This window comes from Phyllobates terribilis, unplaced genomic scaffold, assembly GCF_046119375.1.
Source record: "Phyllobates terribilis strain yellow unplaced genomic scaffold, ASM4611937v1 Scaffold_4__5_contigs__length_816908805, whole genome shotgun sequence".
Classification (NCBI taxonomy): domain Eukaryota; kingdom Metazoa; phylum Chordata; class Amphibia; order Anura; family Dendrobatidae; genus Phyllobates; species Phyllobates terribilis.
In genome coordinates, this window is record NW_027362764.1 from 171,720,537 (window position 1) to 171,747,928 (window position 27,392).

Genomic DNA, 27,392 nt, shown 5'->3' on the forward strand with positions numbered 1-27,392 from the left:
TTAAAGATAAAAGAAATATAACCCTGGATTATTTGGGATTATATCCGTAAAGTATAAAAGTATACCAGTGCCTTTGATCTATACAAGAAGAGGCTTGCAGAAGTTCCACTTTCCATAGCCGACTGTAACTTCTAAATTCTTTTATCCATATTATTATTATTATTAAATAATTATATAGCGGCATTAGGTTCCATGGCGCTTTACAAGTGTATGGGCCGACGGGGACATGAACACGAGACATCAAACGAGGCGCACTAGTACAGTAGGGTAGGGGGTCCTGTCCACACGGGCTCACAGGCTATGGGGGGTGGATGGGGATACAGGAGGAAGGGGACAGGAGAGGGTGAGATAGTGAGGTGGATGGGTCTCAGTGTGGCCTGTAGGCCTGAAGGAAGAGGTGGGTCTTTAGGTTTTTCTTGAAGGTTCCCAGGGTAGGGGAGTGTCGGATGTTACATAGTTACATAGTTTATAAGTGATGGGGGAGAGAGTTCCAGAGTATGGCGGAGGCACGAGAGAAGTCTTGCAGGCGGTTGTGGGAGGAGGAAATGAGAGGGGAGAAGAGGAGAAGTTCTTGAGAGGAGCGGAGATCGCGCGGGGGGACATATCTGGAGACCAGGTTGGAGATGTAGGGAGGGGACAGGTTGTGTATGGCCTTGTATGTTAGGGTTAGGGTTTTGAACCGTGATCTCAGGGCAATGGGGAGCCAGTGGAGGGCTTGGCAGAGGGGGGAGGCGGGGGTGAAACCGGGAGATAGGTGGATGAGTCGGGCAGCGGAATTGAGGATGGTGCAGAGAGGTGCGAAGGAGGAAGCGGGGAGGCCAGTGAGCAGGGGGTTGCAGTAGTCGAGACGGGAGATGATGAGGGCGTGGATAAGCGTTTTTGCCGAGTCCTGGTCAAGGAACGAGCGGATTCGGGCAATGTTCCTCAGTTGGAGTCGGCAGGCGGTGGCGAGGGCTTCGATGTGGGGCTTGAAGGAGAGCTCGGAGTCAAGGATTACCCCGAGGCACTTGGCGTGGGAGACGGGTGAGAGGGTGCAGTCGTTGATTGTGATGGATAGGTTGTGGAGCTGGGGGGAGCGGTTGGGGGGGAGACGATTATCTCGGTCTTGTCCATGTTGAGTTTGAGGAAGCGGACGGAGAAGAAGGATGAGATGGCGGATAGGCATTGGGGAATTTTGGCTAGTAGGGCGGAAATGTCGGGGCCAGACAGGTAGAGCTGGGTGTCGTCAGCGTAGAGGTGGTATTGGAGGCTGTGGGATTCGATGAGTTTCCCCAGGCCGAGGGTGTATGCGGAGAAGAGTAGTGGTCCCAGGACTGAGCCTTGGGGAACTCCAACAGAAAGGGGATGGGGCGAGGATGAGGTGTGGGAGTGGGTGACACTTAAAGTCTGGTCCGTTAGGTAGGAGGAGATCCATGAGAGGGCTAGGTCAGTGATGCCAAGGGATTCTAGGATGTGGAGTAGGAGGGGTTGGTCAACTGTGTCGAAGGCGGCAGAGAGGTCTAGGAGAAGGAGGACTGAGTAGTGTCGCTTGCTCTTGGCTGTCAATAGGTCATTGGTGACTTTAGTTAGGGCTGTTTCGGTGGAGTGGTGGGGTTGGAAGCCAGATTGGAGACGGTCGAAGAGGGAGGAGGAGGAGAGGTGGGAGGACAGCTCGGCATGAACGTGCTGTTCAAGTAATTTTGAGGCAAAGGGGAGGAGGGATATCGGGCGGTAGTTGGAGACTATTGCAGGGCCAAGGGAGGGGTTTTTGAGGATGGGTGTGATTGTGGCGTGCTTGAAGGATGAAGGGAAAGTGCCGGATTTAAGTGATAGGTTGAAGAGATGGGTTAGGGCGGGGATGAGGACTGTGGTGAGGTTAGGGATGAGGTGGGAGGGGAGGGGGTCGAGGGCACAGGTGGTGAGGTGTGAGTGAGTTAGTAGAGAGGAGAGGAGGTCTTCTGTCATGGGGGAGAAACTACGTTTGGGTGAGGGAGGCTGGGCGGTGTGGGTGGGGGGCTGAGCGGCTTTTAGGTCGAAGCTTTGTCTGACTTTGGTCGATTTTGTCCTGGAAAAAGGTGGCGAAGTCGTCGGCTGAGATGAGGGGCGAGGGGGGGGGTGCAGGGGGACGGAGTAGGGAGTTGAAGGTACTGAAAAGTTGCTTGGGGTTGCGGGATAGGGTGGTTATTAGGGAGGAGAAGTAGTCATGTTTTGCATTCGTCAGAGCGGTCTTGAAGGCGGTGAGGGACTGTTTGAACAGGGTGAGGTGTTCGGCGGAGTGGGATTTCTTCCATTTTTGCTCAGCCACTCTAGACGTCTGCCGAAGTTTTTTCGTGAGGGGCGTTAGCCAGGGTTGTCTGTGTGCACGGGTTGTGACGTGTGAGAGTGGGGTTGCTTGGTCGAGGGCTGTGGTGAGGGTGGTGTTGTAAAGGGTGGCGGCGGCGTCAGCGTCCTGGGAAGAAGCTAGGTCGGAGAGAGGGAGGAGGGACTCGGAGAGTGAGTGGAAGTCGATGAGTTTGAGGTTTCTGCGGGGGTGGGGGAGTGAGCGGGGAGGGGCGATCAGAGGGGGGGGGTCAGTAGGTTGTGGTCAGATAGGGGGAGAGGTGAGTTTTCGAGGTCAGCGAGGGAACAGAGGCGGGTGAAGACGATGTCCAGTGTGTGACCGTCGGTGTGTGTGGCGGATGATGTCCATTGGGAGAGACCGAGGGAGGAGGTTAGGGATAGGAGTCTGGAGGCGGCGGTGCAGGGGGTGTCAATGGGGATATTGAAGTCACCCATGATGATGGTGGGGAAGTCAAGGGAGAGGAGGTGGAGGAGCCAGGTTGTGAAGTGGTCGAAGAAGGAGATAGGGGATCCTGGGGGACGGTAGATAACTGCCAGTTGGAGGTTGCAGGGGGAGAAGATGCGCACGGAGTGTGCCTCGAAGGAGGGGAGGGGGTAGGAGGGGGGCGGCGTAATCGGGATGAAGGAGCACGTATTGGCCAGGAGCAGGCAGACGCCTCCACTGCGGGTGTTGTTGGGGCGGGGAAGGGGGGAATGTAAGCCCACCGTAGGAGAGGGCGGCCAGGGAGGTTGTGTCAGAGGGGGTGAGCCAGGTTTCCGTGATGACAAGGAAGGAGAGTTGTTTGGAGATGAAGAGGTCGTGGATGTATGGAAGTTTATTGCAGACCGAGCGGGCGTTCCAGAGGGCGCCTGGAAGGAAGACTGGGGAAGCAGGGGCTGGAGGTATGGGTCTGAGGTTGTTGAGGTTACGGGGGTTGATTATATGTCGTGGGAGTGAGGGGGTGGTGTGATGGGGTGGGCCGGGATTAGGGGAGATGTCACCCGCAATTAGGAGGAGCAGGGAGAGGGTGAGAAGGTGCGGGCAGGAGAGCTTGCATGTCGGGCATGTTTGTTTGGAGGTGGAGGGTTGAAAATGGAGGAACAGTTCAGAGGAGAGGGTGAGGTGAGTAGGTAGGATGGAGGGAGAGATGAGCAGTTCATTATTGGGGGGGAGTGATGAGTGGGGGTAGTAGGAAGTGAAGGATGGGAGTGAGGGTGAGAAGAAGCGGGAACATTGCTGGGGTGGGTAGTGGGCTAGAGGTGACAGGGATGGGAGGCAGCCCGGGAGCGGTGTAGGTGGGGTGAGTCCTAGTGGGGGATGGGTGGCCGCATGAGAGGTGGTGCTGGGGGATAGGATGCGATCAGGGATGGGGAGCAGTTCAGGGATGAGTTGCGGTCCGGGGGAGAGGTACAAGCAGCCGGGGTAGAGATGAAGGTGAAGTAGCCGGGGGAGATGCAGCAGCCGTGGACGAGGTGATGGAGTCTGGATGAGAGGGTGCGGCTGGGGATAGGATGATATGGCAGGGGTGGGGTGATGCGGCAGGGATGAGATGAGGCAGCTGGAGGTGAGGTGATGCAGCGGGGATGAGATGAAGCAGCCGGAGATGAGGTGATGCAGTCGGGGTGGGATGGTGCAGTCAGAGATGAGGTGATGTAGCCAGGGTGAGGTGATGCAGCCGAGGTGAGAGGAAGCAGCTGAGGATGAAGTGAAGCAGCCGATGGTGGGAAGAGGCAGCCGAGGATGGGATGATGCAGCCGAGGATGGAATGGTGATGCAGCCGAGGATGGAATGGTGATGCAGCCGAGAATGGAATGGTGATGCAGCCGAGGATGGGATGGTGATGCAGCCGAGGATGGGATGATGCAGCCGAGGGAGGGATGATGATGCGGCCGAGGATGGGATGGCGCGGCCGAGGATGGGATGGCGCGGCCGAGGATGGGATGGCGCGGCCGAGGATGGGATGGCGCGGCCGAGGATGGGATGACGCGGCCGAGGATGGGATGACGCGGCCGAGGATGGGATGACGCGGCCGAGGATGCAATGGTGTAGCCGAGGATGGGATGATGCAGGTGATGCAGCCGAGGATAGGATGGTGCAGGTGAAGCAGCCGAGGATAGGATGATGCAGCCGGGAGCAGGATGAAGCAGCCAGGGGCTTAGGAGCGGCTGGCAGGGTTAGTGCAGGCAGCAGGGTGGGAGGCAGGATGGGAGGCAGCCAGCAGGGTCAGAGGCGGCCAGCAGGGTCAGAGGCGGCCAGCAGGGTAAAAGACGGCAGCCAGCAGGGTCAGAGGCGGCCAGCAGGGTCAGAGGCAGCCAGAGGGGGCTCGTTGCGGCCAGGGGCCGGGTGTGGTGGGGAGTCAGGTGCGGTCGGGTCCTGTGAAGCCGAGGGCCCAGTCCATTCAGGGGCACGTTGCAGCTAGGGGCCTGAACCTGCAGGTGGGCCAGGCGTAGCTGACGGCTCAGCGCGGTCGGGGGGCTCGGTGCGGTCGGGGCCGGCGCAGGCAGGTGTAGCCAGGGGCCAGGTGTGGCTGGGCCCAATGTAGCCTGGGGTACAGTGCAGTCCGGGCCGGCAAAGACAGGTGCGGCCAGATGTGGCTGGGGGCCCGGTGCGGCCTAGGGTCCTGACCGGATGGTCTTGGCTGCGGTGTGGGCAGCTGTGGGGCAGGCCAGTGTGGGGGGTCCGCTGCACAGTCTATGGGCTCAGAGCTGTCGTGGGGCAGTGGGCTCCACGCTAGGCCGGGGCCGATAGGGTAGGGCACCGAAGGCGGCGCCGTCGATCCCCGCACAGACCACGGTCCCGCACCGCTGTGGAGGGTCCCAAGGGCAGCGCTGGCCGTTCCACTTGGTCCTCAGCTGGGGTGCTGCGGTGGACCCCGTGGGAGCACCGATTTCCCTCCGCAGCCCACAGCTCTGTAGCACCGCGGGGGGCCAGGTGCAGGTACGGGACTCCATTAGGGAGCAGGCCAGGCCGCGGTCGGGCCTGCAGCAGTGGCGGGGTGTGGAGGACGGGGACGGTGGCACCGCACTTACCGGTGGTCCAGGTGGTGAGGAGCCGCACAGAGGACCGGAGCTGCAGCAGTGCGGATGAGCGCCGCAGCCTTTGGGGGACTGTGCCGGGAGCGCTGGAGGTACCCGGGTGCCAGCGGTGTCGGAGGCTCAGGCCTAGGTGAGGGCCGCAGGGCATGGCCGCTGGTCGCACGCGGTCCGCAGCCGGGAGCGCTGGAGGTACCCGGGTACTGGGAGCGCTGGAGGTACCCGGGTGCCGGCGGTGTCGGGGGTCAGGCCTGGGTGAGGGCCGTAGGGCACGGCCGCTGGTCGCACGTGGTCCGCGGCCGGGGGCGCTGGAGGTACCTGGGTGCCGGCGGTGTCGGGGCTCGGGCCTAAGGTGAGGGCCGCAGGGCACCAGGCTGGCCGGAGGGTCTGGTTGGATGGCTCAGATGGTCGGAGGGTGCCCGGGGGTGATGCAGATGAGGATGGTGGTGTGTAGGGAGGACGGGCGAGCTTGGATGCGGTGGATGGTGTCCAAGTGCCTGGAGCCTCCCTACGTGCGACCATCACCCCCGGCGGCCTATTGGATCTATGGATATTCTTCTTTTCTCCTTGTACTGGATTTTCTAAGCAGCGAATGAGGGCAACAATGATGATCCACATGTTGATTAAGAGTCGTTGATTAAGAGTCCAGCACTGATTAAAACTTCCAAAGTTGTCTATAGAACATCAATGATATACCAATAGGTATTGTCTATATTAAACCTAAAGAAATGGAGAGGGGGTATTATTGTGTATTGAGACAGTCTAGTATATTGAGACAAAGAGGTTAATGTCAGATGCTTAGTTCATTCCAATTACAGGTTGATTAAGTTATTTGTTTTCTTCAAGTCAGTCCAAGACTTCCATATTTTCTGATAATCCTCATCATAGCTCTGCTACAGTCCCCAATACACATTAGATTAATGTTGGCCAAACCCGCTGATATCGACGGGTTCGGCAACAGCCTAATGTGTTTAGGGCAGAGGCTTGCTTGTCCCGGGGGGCAGAGGGATATGTGACCTTAAGTCTGTTCCCTTAGCAGCAGCAGCAGCCTAGGGCCACCAGACCACACATTACATTGGCAGCTACCAGTGGCATAACTAGAGTCCGATGGGCCCCGGTGCAAAATTTGGACCTGGTTCCCGCCCTGCCTGTTGGTCAGATGTATGGGTCCTTGTATCGTTCTAAATTCTATAGACATGTGTTTGCCCCCTTTATTATATAGTAATGTCCCCCCTTCCAGGGGCTCTTCCGGGTATATATGTTAGTCCATCATGGACCCTTTCAAGGTATATATGTCCTCCATCCTGGGTCCCTTCCTGGTATATATGTTCCCCATCCTAGGTCCCTTCCTGTTTAAATGTTCCCCATCCTGGTATATAGGTCCCCCTTCTTGGTATTTATATTCCCCATCCCGGGTCCCTTCCTGGTATGTATATCTCCCATCCTGGTATAAATGTTCCTTATCCTGGTATATTTATCCCCCATCATGAGCTCATCCTGGTATATATGTTCCCCATCCTGATAGATACAGCAGGTGAAATAAGTATTGGACACGACACCAATTTTCAAAGAGTATATTTCTGAAGGTGCTATTAATATGAAATTCTCACCAGCTGTCAGTAACAACCCATCCAATTCACACAGGCAAAGAAATCAAACCACAGATGTCAAATTGTCCATAAATTAGGTTATGTATAATAATGAGAAATGAAACAGGAAAAAAAGTATTGAACACATGAAGCAAGAAAGGTGCAAAAAGCCATGGAAAGTCATGACACCAACTGAAATCTATCAGTAATTATAAAGCAATATTGCTACTTAGTGAAAAATAATATCAGTTGGTTCAACTATAAAAAAGGTGTCTGATTACCAAGGTACCACACCAGAAACATTTCATGATGGGTAAAACCAGTGAGCTGCCTCAATCCATTTGCAGCCTTATTGTTGCAAAACATACTGATAACATTGACAGAAGAATTTCTAAGCTACTGAAGGTTCCACTGAGCACTGTTGGGGTGATAATCTTGAAGTGGAAAGCACATAATTTCACAATAAACTAGCCACGACCAGGTGTTCCCTGTAACATTTCAGACAGAAGAGTGAAAAGAATTATCAGAAGAGTTGTCCAAGAGCCAAGGACCACCTGTAGAGAGCTACAGAAAGACCTGGAATCAGCAGCTAGAATTGTTTCAAGTACCGTATTTTTCAGACCATAAGACAAACTTTTTTCCCTCAAAATTTGGGAGGGAAATGGGGGGGTGCGTCTTATGGTCCGAACGTTGCATACCTGCGGTGGTGGTGGAGCAGGATCTCCCTCCTTGGCGGCGGCATCAAAGGAGGAGGTGGTGACATGCTTCGGGTGTCTGGCTGGGGGCTGCGGGTGTCTGGCTGGGGGCCAGCGCGGGTTGAACAGAATGCGGGCAGTGTCTGGCTGCGGGCCGGGGTGGTGAGCGGTGCAGGTTTCCGGTGTGCGCGGTCACTTCCTGAAGCTGTGATCCACAGGAAAATGGCTGCCCGAGTCGGCGCATGCGCTGACTTGTAGCTCGGGCGGCCATTTTCCTGTAGACCACAGCTACAGGAAGATGGCCGCGTATACCGGAGACCTGTGCAGCTCACCGCCCCGGCCCGCAGCCCGCATTCAGTTCAACCCGCGCAGCCCCCCAGCCAGCCAACCGCAGCACCTCACCTCCGGCACGCAGGCAGGCCCCTATCGCCAAACACTGCCCTCAGCCAGGCCCAGGGCCGGCCCCCAGTCATGCACCAGGCCTCAGCCAGGCCCCCAGCCAAGCACTGGGCCTCAGCCAGGCCCCGGCCCCCAGCCTGGCATCGGGCACCAGCCATCTCTTCTGCTGCAGCCGCCAGGTTCCTGAGGGAGGGAACGGAGGGCCCTGCAATCCTGCTCCACCGCAACTCCCCGCTGCTGGAGCACCGGATTCCTGATGGACCCTGCCTCCTGTGACCCTCGCTCCACCGACCCCCAGGTAAGATACTATACCTATTAAGACTATAAGGCGGACCCCATCTTATTAAAATATATATTTTTTTCCTATATTCCACCCCAAAATTTGGGTTGCGTCTTATAGTCCGAAAAATACGGTAATTGTTTTCAAGTAATGCACTCAACCTCCATGACCTGTATGCACACTCACCACACAAGATTTCATTGCTGAATAAAGAGCATGTTCAATCTCATTTACAGTTTGTTCAAAAACATGTAGACAAGCCTGTGAAATACTGGGAGACTATAGTCTGATCAGATGAAACCCAGATTGAACTCTTTGGATGCCATAATACACACCATGTTAAAACACCTTACCAACTGTTACATTTGGAGGTGGGAATATCATAGTGTGGGGCTGTTTTTCAGCACATAACACTGGCAGACATCATGTAATTGAAGGAAGGATGAATGGACAAATGTACCGAGACATTTTGGATAAAAACCTGCTGCCATCTACCGGGGTGATGATGATAAAAGTAGGTGTCATGGGGTTACTGCGACAGAGAGGTTTCAGAGAACTGCAGCGTCTGGACATAGTTCACACACACACTGGGCCAAAGCTCCTCTCCAGTTTATTAACTTATTGCTTTTTGTCAGCAGTGCAGGAGTTAATCTGGGTTGCTGGGTTTTCCTGAGATTCTGGTCTCTCAGCTGATTTGGGTTAACTACTCTCCTCTTCTATATAGAATCAACTCTGACTTCCTGGAGTGTCAGTAATAAGTTCTTCTGCCTGACTTGGAGAGTGAAGGAGGAGCATTGTGTATAGGATCTTTGAGGTTTACTTCGCTATCGTGGTTGCTGTTTTGCTGCGTGTTTACCTGCATTCTCTCCTTTTTGGTTTCCCCTCCTTAACTCCCCTGTGTTTCCTCTGTGGCTGAGTGAGCATTTCGTATGACTGCTATTTCTGTTTACCCTGTCTGTATTTCCCTGTCTTGTCACAGTATCATTATTTTGTACTGTCTTCCTCCCTCCGGAAAGAGGCGGTCACTGTCAGGGCCTGCGCAGGAGATAAGGAGATGCTGGTGGCTCAGGCCTCCTCACCATCAGAGGTACCCCTAAGATAAGGAAAAGTCAGGGTCCCCCTAGTGTGGCAGGGACAAGTGCGGGTCCCAGCACTCAGCCATTTCCCGGTTTCCCGTTTTATGGCGTGACAGTAGAGTGGACATTTCAGCCAGATAATGATCCCAAAAACAAAGCCAAGGAAACTCAATTGGTTTCAGAGAAAAACAAACAAAGTTGCTAGAATGGCCTAGCCAATCACCTGACCCGAATCCAACAGAAAATGTATGGAAAGAATTAAAGCTTAGAGTTCATAGAAGGAGCCCATGGGACCTTCAGGATTGGAAGAGTGTTTGTGTGGGAGAATGGGCCAAAATCACACATGAGCAATGCATGTGACTAGCTTCTCCATACAGGAGGTGTCTTGAAGCTGTCATCACAAACCAAGGCTTTTGTACAAAGCAATATTTAAATTTCAAGTAAGTGTATTCAATACTTTTTCTCCTGTGTGATTTCTCATTATTACACATAACTTAAGCTATGGACATCTATGGTTTGATTTCTTTGTATGTGTGGATTGGATGTGTTATTACCAACATCTGGTGAGAATTTCATGTTAATAGCACCTTTACCAACATATTTACTTTGAAACTTTGAAAATTGGTGACGTGTTCAATACTTATTTCACCTGCTGTATGTCCCTAATCCTGGGCCTCTTCCTGGTATATTTGTCCTCCATCCTGGTAAATATGTTCCTCATCCTGGTATGGTATATATGTTGCTCATTCTGGTATATGTGTCCCCCATCCTGGGATTATACTGGTAAGTCTGCCATCCTGGGCTCATCCTGGTATATATGTTCCCAATCCCGGCAGCTGACATCTGTGTGCCTGCTATAGCAACGCATGATGTAACTGCTATGCAGCATCAATGCCTGGCATTCCCATATCAGCTCCCGGCCTCTGATTTTCCGGCAGTGTGTATTATAGCGCAGGGAGCCGGACACACACCTAGCTGAAGTAGGCATTGGCGGGCCCCCTTTGCACGGGCCCGATCACACCCTCTGCGACCAGGATCATTCTGCCCCTGGCAGCTACACTGTAACTGTATGCCATAAACTCCCAGTCTGCTGAAGACATGCGTCTTACTGCACTTCTACCTGCCGGAAAGGAACTTGTGAGCTGGGCTGGAAGACGTGATGGTGCTGACCTGTAGACCTACCAAATAGCCCCGGCTTCACCAGTATTAGATTAAGGAATAGCAAAGCTGATAGACGGAGAACAGCCACTAGAGGCTGCTGTATGCTGCCTCACCAATCAGAGAGCTGGAAGCAGACAGTGCAGCACCTCTGAGGAGCCTGCTGCAGTGTACCCCACAGCATGTGGGAGGACCTACATGGAAGAGTGAGTAGCTGCAGGCAATCAGGGAGGATTATTATAAGATATCTCTCCGCTTCTTAGATGTTTGGAGAGAGGCAGGGGTGCAACTTAGTTAGCACGTGGAGCACATATCCTGCCTCAGGCAGAAATGGGCGAGTCATTTTCAGGATGTCTTGTTCTGTGTAATTAAATGCAGCCTCAGGTCCCCACCTCAGTGTGCTACTAGCCACTCCTGCTGTTTCACTCCTGCAGCCTCATCTTCCTCCTTCCTTCACCCTTGTGTGTACTACTACGGCAGTGACAAAAAAGGGTTAATGCCCCCCTTCTCTGATGCTCCTGATTGCTGCAACTTGAGGCTGGCAGTTCTGCAGTGCGGACAAATAGGGAGGAGATGGCAAGACAGTGCAGGGTAATTGCATCACGTTGTAAGCTAAGGCTATGTTCGCATTGCGTTTTAGCATACGTTCATTGGCTCTATTGGTGCTTACGGCTGATGCCCTGCAAAATGGTATTTCGGCAGGGCCATTGCCTATAATGATGTAGACGGAGTCATAGTGTGCTCTGTCTAACAACATTTTCAGCTGTATATGCCTTTTGGAGCCGAACAGCAAGATGTAGTCGACTACGGCTGTGCACACCCGAATCACATTTTGATGGTTTAAATCCGCAAGGAAAACATAAGCAGAATGTTCATGAAATTTCAGAAAAATCAAAAATTCAGACTCTGCTCTTACTTTAAAGTGCAGTGTTATTTTACCCTAGAAAAATGTGACGAAAACGCAGTGTGTGAACAAGCTCTCAGGATAGGTCGCCACTCATGGGCCAGTGCTTTGTGCTTGCCCTCCAGCCTAAAATTTGCCAGCCATCCTATGGTATGGGGGCCCCGGACAGTTCATTTTCAGAGACAATAAGGGTCCGACATGTCTGATTTTGGACTGACGATCCTTTTGTTTTTCTTTGTTCTTCTAGCCACTGCCAGACATGTCTAGGAGCTTTAAAAAGCACATAACTGCTGACTTAAATATCCAGAGCTGCACAATGCCATTACATATAATAATATTATAATTTTCCCCATATACCAGTCTGAAAGCATATTTTCCTCTTTTATTCTTTACGTAATCACCCATTGTTATCCTTGTAATGCATGTAAAAGTGGTTGCCTCATTAAGAGAATCCCTTCCCATATATCCTAATGGGCATTAAAAGAAAAAGGAAGAATAAAAGATTGGATATTGTACTTTAAGTAAGAAATTCAAGACTGGGGCATGGTGGAACCATTCCGGTCATTGTGTAAAACCTCTTTTCACACCTTGACTAATATGTATTATATAAGTCTAATAGTAACATTAAAAATGTCATAAATAGCTCTTCTGTATTATCCACAGGTCCTCCAGAGGCTTAGCTGTATGGCATCCAAAAGTGGTATGTTTGTGGTTGCAAATCTAGGAACTAAGAGGCCTTGTGACCACCTGGACCCTCAGTGCCCACAGGACGGAAGATATCAGTTTAACACAGATGTTGTGTTTAATGACAAGGGTCTACTAGTTGCCAGTTATTTCAAGCAAAATCTATATTTTGAATTTAGTTTTGACACCCCTCCGGATGTCCAGTATGGGGTTTTTGATACACACTTTGGCAGGTTTGGACTCCTTACTTGCTTTGATATCTTGTTCTATGAGCCAGTTGTGAGTCTCATTGAAAAGCATCAGGTGAAGCATCTCCTGTATCCCACGGCTTGGATGAATCAGTTGCCTCTTCTTTCCTCTGTTCAGATTCAGAGAGCCTTTTCTACCAGGTTCAATGTAAACATCTTAGCTGCAAACATCCATCACACAACACTGGGAATGACTGGAAGTGGTATATTCAGTCCGTCACACTCCTCCTACCACTATGATATGGACACTGAACAAGGTCACCTCATTGTAGCCAAGGTTCCAGTGAATCCATCAGAAGAAGTGACCGTAGGACATAAGCAAGAGGTTTCACTTGAGTACGGCGACTCGCTTGGAGGCAGTCCCTTCCTTCATCTGAGCTGTGACAACATGTACAAGACCGAACAATGTATGGAACCAAGAGAACACCAACAAGATACTTTATTTCATGCCAAGATGATGTATGACAACTTCACTTTTATCCCCATAAAAGACAATGATGGGAGAGTACATGTGTGTTCTGGTACTCTGTGCTGTTTTCTTACTTACAGGAAACACAATGTGACCAATGAGCTTTACGCCCTTGGGGTATTTGATGGGCTGCACACAGTGCATGGTACGTATTCACTTCAGATTTGTGCACTAGTGAAATGTGGTGGCCTGGATATGGAAACTTGTGGTGAGGAGGTGACAGATGCAAGCACCACCATGACCATCCAGTTATGGGGCAGGTTTGGTACCAAATATATATTTCCCATGATAGTGACGTCAGGAGTCACTCTACAATTACCCGACCACTGGGGCTGGAAGGACCGGAGTTGGTATATCAATAAAACAGAACTAGAACTGGGGTTAGTGACAGCTGCACTGTATGGAAGGTACTATGAAAGAGACAATAATTTAAGGTAATATCAGCTGGTTTAAAGTTTCACATGCTATAAATCAGGGATGTCTAACTTAACCACACAGAGGGCCAAAATGAAAAACTTGGACAAAGTTGCAGGCCAACCGGTATACTGAATAATGGGCCCCACATAGTCCTCCCTACAGAATAATGGGCCCCACATAGTCCTCCATACAGAATAATGGGCCCCACATAGTCCTCCATACAGAATAATGGGCCCCACATAGTCCTCCCTACAGAATAATGGGCCCCACATAGTCCTCCCTACAGAATAATGGGCCCCACAAAATCCTCCATACAGAATAATGGGCCTACATAGTTCTCCAAATAATATAATGGCCCCACATAGTCCTTCATACAGAATAATGGGCCCCACATAGTCCTTCATACAGAATAATGGCCCCACATAGTCCTCCATACAGTATAATGGGCCCAACATAGTCCTCCATACAGAATAATGGCCCCACATAGTCCTCCATACAGTATAATGGGCCCCACATAGTCTTCCATACAGAATAATGGCCCCACATATCCCTCCATACAGTATAATGACCCCACACAGTCCTCCATACAGTATAATGGGCCCCACATAGTCCTCCATACAGTATAATGGGCCCCACAAAGTCCTCCATACAGAATAATGGCCCCACATAGGGGTGGTGGTTCTGGTGTCGCGGGCCAAATATAGATCACCCTGCGGGCCAGATTTGGCCCACAGGCCAGAGTTTCACACATATGCTATAGATAAATAACGTACTTCGTGAATGAACCTTCTCTATAAGAACATTTTCAACAGTATTGCCAGTTCTGCCCCTTCTGAGTGGTTGGATCGGTGCATTTAGAAGAAAAATGAATGTCATAATGATAAAGCTGAAACTTAAAACAAAAATAATGTCTTTATTGTTAATAATTTGCTGAACATTTTGGTAGGGTGGTTTGACTGTGAATGCAAAATGGAGTTAAAATGCCTTTTAGGTGGTCCTCCCAGTCTTCCATGAAAAATAGCTGTTGCAGTTCCACAGATTGAACTGGAAAGAGGCTTGATGTTTGCCTCTGTAGAATCCTCCAAGGGGTTATTAGCATCTTTGCATTTTTGATGCTGCAGTTTTTGTCTCTTTTTGGTATGTCATGTTTTAAAAATATTTGTTATGTTTTTTATACTTCCTTGTATTTAGCTTTGACAAATCTTTATTGATACAGTCATGTGCTTCATAAAACATAAACACAATGGCTCCAATTCATTAAACAATTTTCACTTGAATTCTGGAGTGTTGTACCCTATTGCGGTTGTAGAGTGTCGGTAATTTTTTTTTGTTTTTTTACCTAACAGTGCTTTTCAATTTTATAAATCTGTCAGAGTTCCTGCTGCTCAATCTGGGGTTTCTCTCTGCTCTCACCCTCCCTTCTCTTAGTATTAGAGATAGCAGTAGTGACGTGAGAGGGTTGTACATTGATCTCCAGTAGACAGAGATGAAAGTATCTCATGAATTGTCGAGAAAAAAGGCTATGAATAAGCACATGAAGAAACAATAAGTGCAGGACAGAATCTGTGCTGAAATATGAGCTAATGAAGACAGCAGCACCCTGGAAGGACACAGACCTCATATCCAACCTATATTGCTGGGAGAGACAGTCTGAAAATTAATGAAGGAATGACGATTGTAGAATGAAACTTAGTGCAATTTTAATAAGTAAAAGTAACTAGTGATATATGTAATAAATATTGTTTACATTTGAAAGGCATCCAGTGATTTTAAGAGATTAAATACTTTATGGCATTAAAAGGGTTGTCCAGTACTTTTAAAGATATGCCAATGTGTTTTAATGATAAATAGAAGCTTCTTTCTAATTACCTCCTGGTGCTGTTTCTGCCTGTGAGCGGCGCTATTGGTGGCCGCTCACAGGCAGCACGTGACCCCCTGCTGACGTCACGACAAGTGAGGCGTGACTCAAAGCTGGGGTCCCCACGGTGGCTGCTGGGTTGTGGGTGGGGTTATCCCTCTGCGTCACACCCAGCATCCACTGCGCGCTTTCCCAATGAATGGGGAGAGGCAGAGCGCGCGGTAACCCCGCCCACAACCCAGCAGCCACCGGTAAAACGCGGAAGAGGGACCCTCGGCTGCAGTCTGGACTTGTCGTGACGTCAACGGATGTCAGAGCCGGCTGCAGCTGGGGGCCACGTGCTGCCTGTGAGCGGCCACCGATAGCGCCGCTCACAGGCAGAAACAGCACCAGGCGGTAATTAGACAGAAGCTTCTATTTATAATTAAAACACACTGGCATATTTTTAAAAGTACTGGATAACCCCTTTAAGCATTTTCTTATTGTTCAAAACACTTTAAGTGTTGTTAATAGCTGTTGGTATTATTATTTACATTATTTTTACCATTTAAATGACTGGATTGTTCCTTTTATATAAATCCTTTCATCTGGCCCCAAAATGTATTCAAGCAGCTTTAAACACATGAATCCAGGAGGAATGTCAAGAGCATTTTTTATTGACTGCTATGAAGAAGACTTCTGTACTGCCGGCAAGCCAGGAATAGTGGCAGAAAAGGCTGAACATGAGCATTCTGAGAGGGAGTATGAGGTTCCCTTGTCTCTCTCTGCCTTGAATACCCTACCTTACACACTATGCCGCAGCCTCGGAAGATGGTGTTTGAAAAGCACATCATCTATTTGTGCGTGCATTGAGCAAACATTGCAAAAATTTCATATGTTACTGTAACACCCCTTTAGGGCTACCGCGGTACACTGGGTGTTATGGGGGGTCTCACCTCTCTAGGGCGCAGTGCCTCCACCCGAATCTTGATTGGAGCTCTCTCTCTGGGACTGCAGAAGGACGGTTATCTTCTGCCAGGGACTGATTCGGGAAGCCCCTGCCACAGCTCAGTACACACACAGGGAACAGGAGTAAAACCGTTTAACAGGTATATTACTATGCAGCAGAATTGAGGTGGGTGTAAAGGAATAACATACAATACAAGTAACGGTGCTGTATAAAAGTCATATACACATCACAATCTACTTCTACTCCGACCCTGCAAATATAACGTAGCAGGTTTTCCCTTTCTGTATTAACTCAGTCCAAACGTTGGGGCCCAGTTGCCGCGGATGTTGGCGCGCAAATTAGAACTGTTGGTGCACTTAGATGAATATTAATGTCAATAGTCTGGGTTGTGGTGTACTCACTGTAAATAGCGCTGGTAGAACCACAAGTCTCAGAAGGGCACTCACTGTGTGTCTCAAACAGTCGGCTGGGACTCTGGACACCAGCTGGGGGCGGCAGGATTCAGGCCTTTCTACAGTGGGAGTGCCGGTAGAACTCTCCGAGTCCTTGATGTAACTTGCTTCAGAGGGTGACAGGACCGCGCTCTCTCCAGCAGCGCGGGTATCTCAGAGGGGGCCGCCACACTCTGCAGCGTAGAGGAATGCAGATCCACACCGCTCCGTCTTTCACAGCAAGTTGCCACGCTCCTTCTCCTCTGAACTTTCACTTTCACTTCCTGCCCAGCTCCCTCCCCCAAGTCCCTCCTCCTCCAATCCACTCTCTCTCCTTCTATCCTTCCAGGCTGTGTCATCTGACTGAAACAAGGGTCCCTGGGAATTGTAGTCCGCTGCAGCACAGGGGAAAAACAGTTAATGTCTATAGGTCCCTGTTTAACAGCAGCCGCAAAGCTCTTCTTAGTGGCTGTAAGTTCCAGTATACCGGTAGCTGCCCTGACAGTTCCATGTGCAGGTGTTACATTACAAAAAAAAAAACTGTGAAACTTACTAATATACGGTGCTGTGCAAATTAATTGGGACAAAGCAAAAAAAACACATTTTTGAATATTTAATAATAAAATGTTATAATGCACTGTTACACACTAGTGTAGTAAGAAATATGTCCTCCTTTAGCAGATATGAGATTTTCAATGCGTTTTGGCATTGATTCTACCAAGTTTTTGCATAAATTCTTCAATGCTTCATCATGGAACCACACTTGTATGGCACTGTTTATCATGCGTTCTTAGGTTGTACAGTCCATTTTGCCAAGACGTCTCTTCACAATGCTCCACAAATTTTCTATAGGATTTAAGTCTGGTGAATTGCCAGGCCAGTCTGGCACTTTTACTTTATTTTCTTCCAGGAATTTCTTCACACACTTCGAATTGTAACATGCAGCCAAATCTTGTTGGAATGTCCCTTCAAATATACGCATGAATGGCACAATAAATCGTTTTAAAACGACTATGTATTTGGATGAATTCATCATACCATCAACAGGAAATAAGCTCCCTGTACCATCATATGTAAAAAAGCCCCAAAACATCTGTTTTTGAGGGTGTTACGATTTTACTTAAAAAATGCTTTGTCCCAATTTGCACAGCACTGTACTTGTATTTACAAAGGTGTAAACAACTTTCGGGTATGTGCACGCAGCGTTTTGATGAGTTTGCTAGCAGGAAATGCTCCTTTGAGGTTTTGGAGAAGTTTTACATTTCCTGAATCACTTTTTGAAGAGGTTTTTAAAGTGTATTTGCAGATTTTTTTCTTTCCTAAAGCATTTTTTTTGCAGCATTTTGATTGGACAGTGCCTTGTTTGGAGCGTTTTCCACCAGGAGATGATTCAAAGAAGTGACCTGCACTTTCTTTTACTTTCACCTGACGTTTTTAAAAACCTGAAGCGTAAAGAAAATCCTCAAAAGACAACATATGAACAGCTAGTCGTTCTACAATTTAAATTAATAAGAAGAATCTTTCACGAGTGTGCTCCTAAAGTAACTCTTCAGAAGACTCTATGTGCACATACCTTCACTTTACAGCTTTACTTCCAGCTACGGTTTCCCAGAAGAGATCATTTCCTGTCTCGGCATATTGCAATTTGATACTATTGTTGTTATTTGCGTTTTTGATGTATAACTAAGGACTGAATTCTTGCAATGTAAGGCAGCTAGTGTGTACAAAAACAAATATGTAAGTATTCTAAAAAATTGCAATAGTAAAATCTATTAAAGGGGAATGGTCAGCATTTGCAAGAATATCACTGTTTCCTTCATAGATACACCTTGTACACAGCCTTACGATATACATTGTTACACTGGCTGTCATTTAACAATCCAATTTAGCCAATAGCCTGACAACTAAAGAAAGATGGTAACCTGGGAGCTCTGGCTAGCTCATTCATAAAATATCAATTCCTTTTATCGGTGGTGATGGCCCCATCCTTTATCATTGGAATAACCTTCGCACCCCCCACCTCTTAAAAAGGGAGGTATCTATTCCACTAGTAGGGACATTATGCAGTTTCCTAATATATTACCTAAAAAGCATCCCAAGTTGAAGCGTTATTCCTTTAGCACAGGATTAAAAAATTGACTCAAAGCAGGAGATATGATAAAATAACTTTGTGAACTGTCTTGGTTAGTATAACATTATTTTATTATTTTATCATATTTGCAGCTTTTTAATCCTGGATAACCCAGTTAACTAGTAACTTTTATTCTTTTGCTCGCCAAGGGGAAAATCTACCATATTTCTGAAAACAAACCAATTAATATAAGAGACCAATATTCTTTGTGCAGTTCTGCAATGACACCCCGGAGATTACAACAATGATCCTCTTCTTATGTTCTCCACTTAGAAAATAACACGAGATATATAATGGTGACACTGTAGTACCATTATATATGGCCACTTATGCAGGATGAATCATCGACACTTCTTTGGCTCCAGTGGTCTCATAATAGATATGTATAAAATATTTTACCTACTTCAACTAGAGTAAAATATGTTGTACATTATTTTCTACATGATTGTAATTACAACTTTTTTTTCAATTTCATCTCTTAAATTAGTTATTCTGTTAATTATTTTTAGAAGGTACAGAATTATAAAATATATATATTTTTTTATTAATTCAGTTTAAAGCCAAAATGTGCCATCTAAAGCCAGTTCTCTCAGTCAAAAATTAAATGTCATCATGGGAACGGGATTATTCTGGGTTTCAATTATTTTTTTATTAAGAGAAAGCATCATAAAGTTCTGTTAAAAATTAAATAAGTTTGTCTGGGGATCACACCTCCTGTGATCTGGCGTCGTATTCCAGAGAAATCCATAATTTTCTTAATATGTAAATGAGCCGTTAAGCTCTATGGGCCGGCCATAGATGTGATCACATTTTGCCAATGGGTTGCTTTAACACTGGGAGTCTGCTGAAGACCCCGTGCTTGTCATTACGGAGCTCCCTTGAAACCCTGCCTGCGGCCGGGCTTCAAAGGAGACCGTGATTTTTTATATATACAGCAATGCTGTGGTATCGCTGTAAATAGCACAAACGATCAGATGATCCCAGCTTCAAGTCCCATAAGGGGAGTATTAAGAGCAATAAATAGTAAAAAAAAAAAATGTTTTTTTAAAACCCGAACGGTAAACACCGTAAACGTAAAAAATTCAAGAATGACAAAATTAAGTTTTTTTTGTTGCTGTAATTCCACAAAAAATGCTGTCACAAATGATCAAAACATCACATCTTTATAGAATGGTATCAATAAAAACATTGTTTTGCCCCACAAGAAATAAGCCATCACATAGCTCTATTGACTTAAAAATGAAAACGTTACGGGTCTCTAAAAATGGTGACACGACCCAAACGTTTTTTTTTTTGCAAACGTCTGATTTTTTTCACCACTAAAATAATAAAAAATCTGGACATGTCTAGTATTGCTGTAATCGTACTCATGAGCAGAATCATATTGCAAGGTCATTATTAACACAAAATGTACACCGTAAAAACAGTTCCCAAAAAAACAATGTCAGAATTGCGTTTTTTCCACAATTTCTCCCCACTTGGAATTTTTTTCCCATTTTCCAAGTACACTCTGTGGTAAAATGAATGGCGTCATTCAAAAGTACAACTCGTCCCACAAAAAAACAGGCCCTCATATGTCTATGTGGATAGAAAAGTAAGAGTTATGGCTCTGGGAAGAAGGGGAGAAAAAAACAAAGACGCAAAAATAGAAATTGGATACGTCATGAAGGGTTTAAGGGAATCAGCATACGGCGTGTTATATATGCCAGCATGCCTTGTAAGTTTTGCCTAAAGAAGACGCTTCAGGTAAACTCCAGCAGTATTTTTCTTGAAGCATTCCCTTTGGCGCCTATATGGTCATCTTCGGTTGCCATTGACTTTTTTTTTTTTTTTATTGAATTTGTAAAGTGGGGCGTGGCCTAGCTCTTGATGTGAGAGGTCGGGTGGCAGTGCCTCTCCACCACCATTAGCTTCAATTATCCTGCACAGAGCCCGAACCAGGCAAATCCCTTATCAGTAACTGCTGTCTGAGGGTCCCGGGAGTCAGAGGCGAGCTTCTGCCAGACTCAGAGAGTCCAACATGGGCCGCAAAAGGCAGAAGGATGCCGGGGCCTGCAGCAGTGCCTCAGCCCAAGATGGCACCGAGACAGAGGAAGAGGCGGGAAGGAGGAACACAGCCTATGCACGGAGGCTGGAGGCTTCAGCACGGCTGCACAGGTATGTGAGGGGCATGAAGGCAGATGAAGAAGGAAGTGAAGGCAGTGAGAAGCATGGAGATGAGGAGGAAGATGGTGAGGAGATGCCTGTGCTACATAATGAACAGCAGGAGGAGGGGGATGGTGACACTGTGCTGGCAGCTGAAAGTTCAGATGAGGCAGAGCCGACTCTGCGAGATGTATTCCAGGCTGTCTTATACTGCAAGACTGCTTTAACTGCTCTGACAAAGCAGGTGAATGGTCTGAAAGCCGACATGGGAGGCATTGAGGCTTCTATGCAGAAAGTTACAGCCAGATTGACTGAGGTGGGGGCAGAGTTGGTGTAACAGAAGATCATTTAACCTCAGTGCAAAAGACGCAGCAACAGCACACTCAGAGGATCACGGTAGTGGCTAACAAAAACGATGACCTGGAAAACCGGTCACGCAGGAACAATTTGCGTATTGTGGGCATCCCTGAAAGAGCTGAGGGTGCTGACCCCACGACCTTTGTTGAAACCTGGCTGCTGGGAAAGTTTGGGTCTAATATCCTGTCGAGGGTGTTTGCTGTGGAGCGTGCCCATCGAGTGCCCATGAGACCCCCAGTGCCTGGAGAGGGCCCTCGTACGATGTTAGCCAGAATCCTGAACTGCAGAGACCGGGACACTATCTTACGTAAGGCCAGAAAATTGACAGATCTTACCCTGGAGGGCAAACGCATTGAAATATACCCGGATTACTCGGCTGAGGTGCAAAAGCTGCGGCTACGGTATGGTGAAGTGAAGAAACAGCTCCGCTCTTTGAATGTGAAATACTCTACAATTTATCCTGCCAAATTAAGAGTGGAAGCCTTTGGAAAGGTCAATTTTTTCCCGTCACCGGTAGAGGCCGCCTCGTGGTTGGAGCGGAACCGGAGCAAATTGAGAGAAGCTGAGGACTCGGCACGGTGAATGCACGACCCTGCTATCCTGACCACTGGACAGGGTTGTGGCTCTGCATTGCTCTGCGAAGCCGCAGAGGAGGGGGAGAAACCCCCGCTGGGATCTACGTTTTATAGTTTTATAGTTAATTTGTTTGATTAATGGTTCGGGACTATGCATACTATTGATTATGTGGTGGAGAGACTGCCAATGCTGGAGGAGGACACGGCGCATGTTGATATGCGGTATACTACGATGTTGCTCAGGTTCTTTGAGCTCCCACTCTCACGTTGGGAAGAGAGTGACAAGAGAAGGGTGGGGGGAGGGGGTGGGGGGAGGGAGGGGGGGAGTTGGATGGGTTGGATTTGCGGGAAAATGGGGTTGCTTATGCTGTTTGACCTGGTATGCTTGGGAACAAAATGGAAAGATGTTACATGATAATGGTGGATTGTTTTTTCTAATGCACAATGAGTAACCGTACGGTTCGGATTTTAAGTTGGAATGTACGTGGTATATCTGACAGGATTAAGAGGGCAGCAGTTCTGAATCACATCAGATCTTGTGATCCTATGATTGCGTGCTTACAGGAGACCCATCTCACTAGAGATACTAGGTACTGGCTATCGAGAGGGTGGATGTTAAAGACATATCATTCCACTTATTCCTCGTACTCCAGGGGGGTGTCAGTCCTAATACACAAAAACGCACATTATGAAGAGCTGGCAGTGCAAGTAGACAGTGAAGGGCAGTATGTATGGATTGCGTGCAGATTGTATGGACACAAAATGATTTTAGTGGCTTTATATATCCCTCCACCTTATTCTAAAAAGGAACTTCAAGCAGTAATGGACTTGACGGCCAGATGGGGGGAGGCTCCGATGTTGATTATGGGAGATGTTAACAACACCATGAATGATTACTGGGATAAAGTACGTCCGGCAGGTATGGAAGCTGGACGGGACGGAATGACTGCATTTGGCACCTACGTGGGGGAGCTGGGGCTGGTGGATCTGTGGAGAGTACGAAATGAGGGTAAGAGGACCTTCTCGTGTCATTCGGCTACACACGGAACACTGTCAAGGATAGACCTGGCTTTTGGGGATACTGCTATGGATGGGATGGTTGGGGAGGTGGAATACCTACAGAGGACTCTATCGGATCATAGTCCTATGGTTGTCACGCTTCTAGTGGGATCTGCTCAGGGTCAGAGGGGAGGTTGGCGTCTTCACCCGACGTGGCTTAAAGTGGTGGATATGGGTGGCATAACCAAAGAACTAGAGCACTTCTTCCAAGTGAATGAAGGGAGTGCTGAGGCCACAGTGGTGTGGGAGGCTATGAAGGCATTTACGAGGGGACTCTTTATAAGTGAGATCTCACGGTGTAAGACCAAAACTAAATTGGCAGATCAACAAATAAAGGATGACTTGACAAGGGCAGAGGCAGACATGATTTTGGCGCCAACGAGTGTAGCTCACAATAGACTAAAATTGGCACAGGAGGCAGTTAATAAACTGCACATGATGCAAGCTGAGAGGAAAAGGGCATTTCAGCAAGCCCAATTCTTTGAGGAAGGAGAGAGAGTGGGTCGCTTGTTGGCGGTGATATCTGCGGCACAGAGGGAGTCTTCCAGGGTGTACAGGTTGAGAGACCAAACGGGGACGACTCTGACAGACACAAAGGACATATTGGAGGTCTTCAAGGAATATTACATGGCACTGTACAATTCAAGAGTACGGGACACGGAGGGGACCGTAGAGGAATTTTTGGAAGGCATCTCACTGTCTAAATTGTCTGAGGAAGATAGGATGAGGTTGGATGAACCTGTGAGTGTGGAGGAGGTGGAATGTGCAATTCTGTCTATGCCCAATAACAAATCACCGGGTGCTGATGGTCTACCTGGGGAGGTGTACAGGGAGCTGGTGGAATTGCTAGCTCCAAAATTGAAATCTGTGTTTGATGAGGCTTTGGTGAAGGGGGCGTTACCGAGATCAATGGAGGAAGCGGTGATAGTGGTTCTGCCAAAGGAGGGGAAAGACCCCATGGATGCGGAGTCGTATAGGCCCATATCATTGTTGACAACGGATGTCAAAATACTCGCTAAGATCCTGGCCACCCGGCTCACCGGGGTTGCGCATACTGTTATTCACGAGGACCAGTCGGGCTTTATGCCCAACCGCTCCACGGCTGTTAACTTGAGAAGATTATTTCTTAATATGCAGCTGCCTGCTGATAATGGTGGCGGGAGAATAGTGATGTCATTGGACGCTAGAAAAGCATTTGATAGCGTGGAATGGAAATATTTATGGAAAATCATGGAAATAATGGGGTTTGGCCCCGCATTCATGGCCTGGGTGAAGTTATTGTACTCATCCCCAAGGGCGGTAGTTAAGGTGAATGGTGAACGGTCCGGGATGTTTGACTTACATAGGGGCACAAGGCAGGGGTGCCCGCTGTCCCCGCTATTGTTTGCAGTGGCAGTGGAGCCCCTGGCGGCCAAAATAAGAGCTGAGAGAGGAGTGGTCGGATTTAAATTTGGGAGGCTGGAAGAAAAAATATCACTGTATGCCGATGACATCCTGTTATTTCTGGAAAATGCAGGAGAGACATTGGGGTGCACGATGGATGTAATTAAACACTTTGGGAGCATTTCGGGACTGGAGATAAACTGGCACAAGTCTTATGTCATGGCTGTAGATAGACCAATAAAAGCGGAGGAGATAGATGAGAGGGGGAAGCAGCTCCAGCTGGTTTCACAATTTAAATACCTTGGGATATGGGTGGCGCTTCCATTGACACGATTCACGGATCTGAATTTAGTTCCTCTGCTAGAGAAATTTAAAAAGAAAATAGGCGCATGGTGCCAATTGGCTTTGACGGTGACGGGTAGAACTAACCTGATTAAGATGGTCCTTATGCCACAACTAATGTACGTTTTGCACAACTCACCGATATGGCTACCAAAAAAACGGTTTCAGGGTATTGATTCTATCTTCAGATCCTTGATATGGGGCAAGAGGCAGGCAAGGATTAAATTGGGAACGCTGCAAAATGGAAAGGAGGAGGGAGGATTGGCCACACCCAATCCCTGGGTCTATTTCTTGGCAGTACAGGGCCAGCATGTCAGGGGATGGAGAGAACCCGATTGTGGAGGGGCAGCTTGCCGGGTGCTGGTGCATGTGTCGGGGAGACGCCCACTGGTCCAGGCGTTAGAGGATGGTACCTTTAAGAAATTGGGAGCAATATATCCTACCTTAGGCTTGACTCAGAAGGTATGGGACACTATTAAAAAGATCAGGGGGGTGGACGGGCTGACTAAGTACTCACCGGTGTTGGGCAATGAACATCTGCCGGAACTTAATAAGCTGTGTCAAATGGGCAATTGGAAGGCGCAAGGAGTGAGATATGTGTGCCAGCTGCAGAGTGGAACGGACCTGAAGACCTTTGAGAAATTGAGAGAAGAATTTGATTTGCCTTTGGTATGGGGATTTCAATACTATAGGCTTCGACATGCTTGGAGGGCACAGTGTGGATTGGGAGCCATGACGGTTCAGGGTGACATTGTACTAGACTCTGTATGTATGAGGGGAGTCATATCGAGCTTATATCATGACCTACTGCACTCCTATCTGGGGGGAAATCACTTCATTGCAAAGAGTAAATGGGAAAGGGAGGTGGGTACCCTCACAACAGAACAATGGGAGGCAATTCTAGAATATGTCCCGAAGATCTCTCTAAGCGAGCAGGCACGGATCTCCCAATTATACATAATACATAGGACATACAAAACACCGCTGCGCCTGTACAAGGCGGGCTTGAGGGGAGATTCCAGTTGCCCTAGATGTGGCACGGACCAGGCCAGACTGCTACACATGCTATGGTCATGCCCACGGCTAGTGGCTTATTGGTTGGTCGTTGTTAACAAAATTGAGAGGGCTTATACATGTACAATTGACAGAAACCCGGTGCTGTGTGTTTTGGGGGAGGTGGATGGAATACCTGTCTCAGAACATTACAAAGTGGCGATAGCGCGATTGCTATATGTGGCACGCAAACTAATAGCACGAAAATGGACAGATTCGGAACCCCCCACTAGGAGGGAATTTATTGCTCAGACACGTACGGTAATGCATTTAGAGGAAAGCATTTACAGGCGGAGGCATGGAGAGAGAACTTTTGGGAAAATATGGTCCGCATGGATGGCGGTAATATGATTGTCAATGTTCCCAGGTATGCCCGGCATAAGGAGTATTGGCGGGAGGGGGGAGGGGGGAGAGGGTTTTGACTGTATTACTACACGTTATGTGAATTGCTATATGTATATTGATAACTGTTTGCTGTAAATTTTTGAAACCTAAATAAAAATAATTGGTTTAAAAAAAAAAAAGAATTTGTAAAGTAGCGAGTGGCTTGCACCAAAAGGATGGACAGATCACTTCTTTTAGACACTTGAAGGCTAATGAAGCCTTAAGCGGTTAAAGTAAGCTCAAAAAGACAAATACAAGTGCACTGAAAGTCAATCGTTTTGCCATTGCAATGTAAGTGTTCATAAATTTTACCTTTTTTAAGCGCTTTTCAGGCAGGTTCCTAAGCAGGACCACCTTAAAAAAATGCTGTGTGCATATATCCTTTGTCTCTTAAATGGGAATCATTTCTGAGAATGGGGTGGACATTTTTAACTTGAATAAGAAAGATAAGGTTCACCTTAAATATTGTGGACTGATATAAGTGAGTTACACAGGACTGCAGAATCAGAATACACACAGATCATTTGTAGTCTGTAACCATGGATTTATAAAACTCTGGATAGGAACTGTAAATGTGACGATACAGAGTAAAATCTTAATTATGCCAGACATACTTTCTGATGGCAAGAGCAGCACGCCTTTATTTTTATTTTGACTCTTTAATCTGTGTTCTTCTTTAGTTGATTAACACATACTATTATTTGTTTAACCCTGAATGTTATCTGCTCTTTGATGCTGAAACAATGATGTGTATTTACAAGAGCCCCTGTGATACAAACTATGTAAACAGATTAGATAGAACAATAAATGTTTGCTACATATGTTAAATACCATTGTAGGGTGTTTGCCAGTCAATCTTGGGGGGATGAGCTGTGGATACTCGAGCCCTGCACCTTTACCTCTGACATGTAATATGCACACTAAGCTTTTGGGGAAGGAGGGTGAAAGCAGTTCTGCCATTCGGGGGGCTGAGCCCAGAGAAGCAGAGGGGACATGTGTTTCTGTAGCAGAAGACTTGGGACAGAGAATCAAAGAGCATCTGAAAGACCTTAGAAGGAGAATGAGAGATTTCCTTCAGGAAAGTAGATGGATTTCATGGCATCTAAAGAGACACAGATTTGTATTCTACATGATTCTAGTCTAAGGGTGTCGTCCCTGACTGGAAAGATTCGGATCTGATCCAGTAACCATCAGAGAGACATGGATACTTTTGGGGAGACCCAGAGAGGACAAAGAAATCACCTGGCCCTATGGATATGTTGTTTTGGGGTTGCTAGGAGGGACCCACTGGTTGCCTAGAACCCATGGAGACATTTGAAGTTGCCAGGAGGGACCTACCGTTCGCCTGGCCTCATGGAAACTCTCGGAGAGGCCAGGTTGGGACCCTCGGGTCTCCTGGCCTTGTACCTCGATGAACTGATACAGGGTCGGACTGGGGTGCCTAGGGCCCACCAGGGGACCTGACTCTAGGGGCC

At 48.0% G+C, this 27,392-nt stretch overlaps 1 protein-coding gene across 4 annotated transcripts in view; it reads left to right on the plus strand.

The window, feature by feature from the left end:
- The window catches only part of BTD (biotinidase), an 81,255-nt gene extending 66,728 nt beyond the window's left edge, over positions 1-14,527 (plus strand). For all 4 annotated transcript variants that reach the window (XM_073677931.1, XM_073677932.1, XM_073677933.1 and 1 more), the window contains one exon: positions 12,096-14,527. In XM_073677931.1, coding sequence (XP_073534032.1) covers positions 12,096-13,271 — 1,176 coding nt within the window. In that variant the 3' untranslated portion in view covers positions 13,272-14,527. The remainder of the gene's footprint in view (positions 1-12,095) is intronic.
- The last annotated feature ends 12,865 nt before the right edge of the window (positions 14,528-27,392 follow it).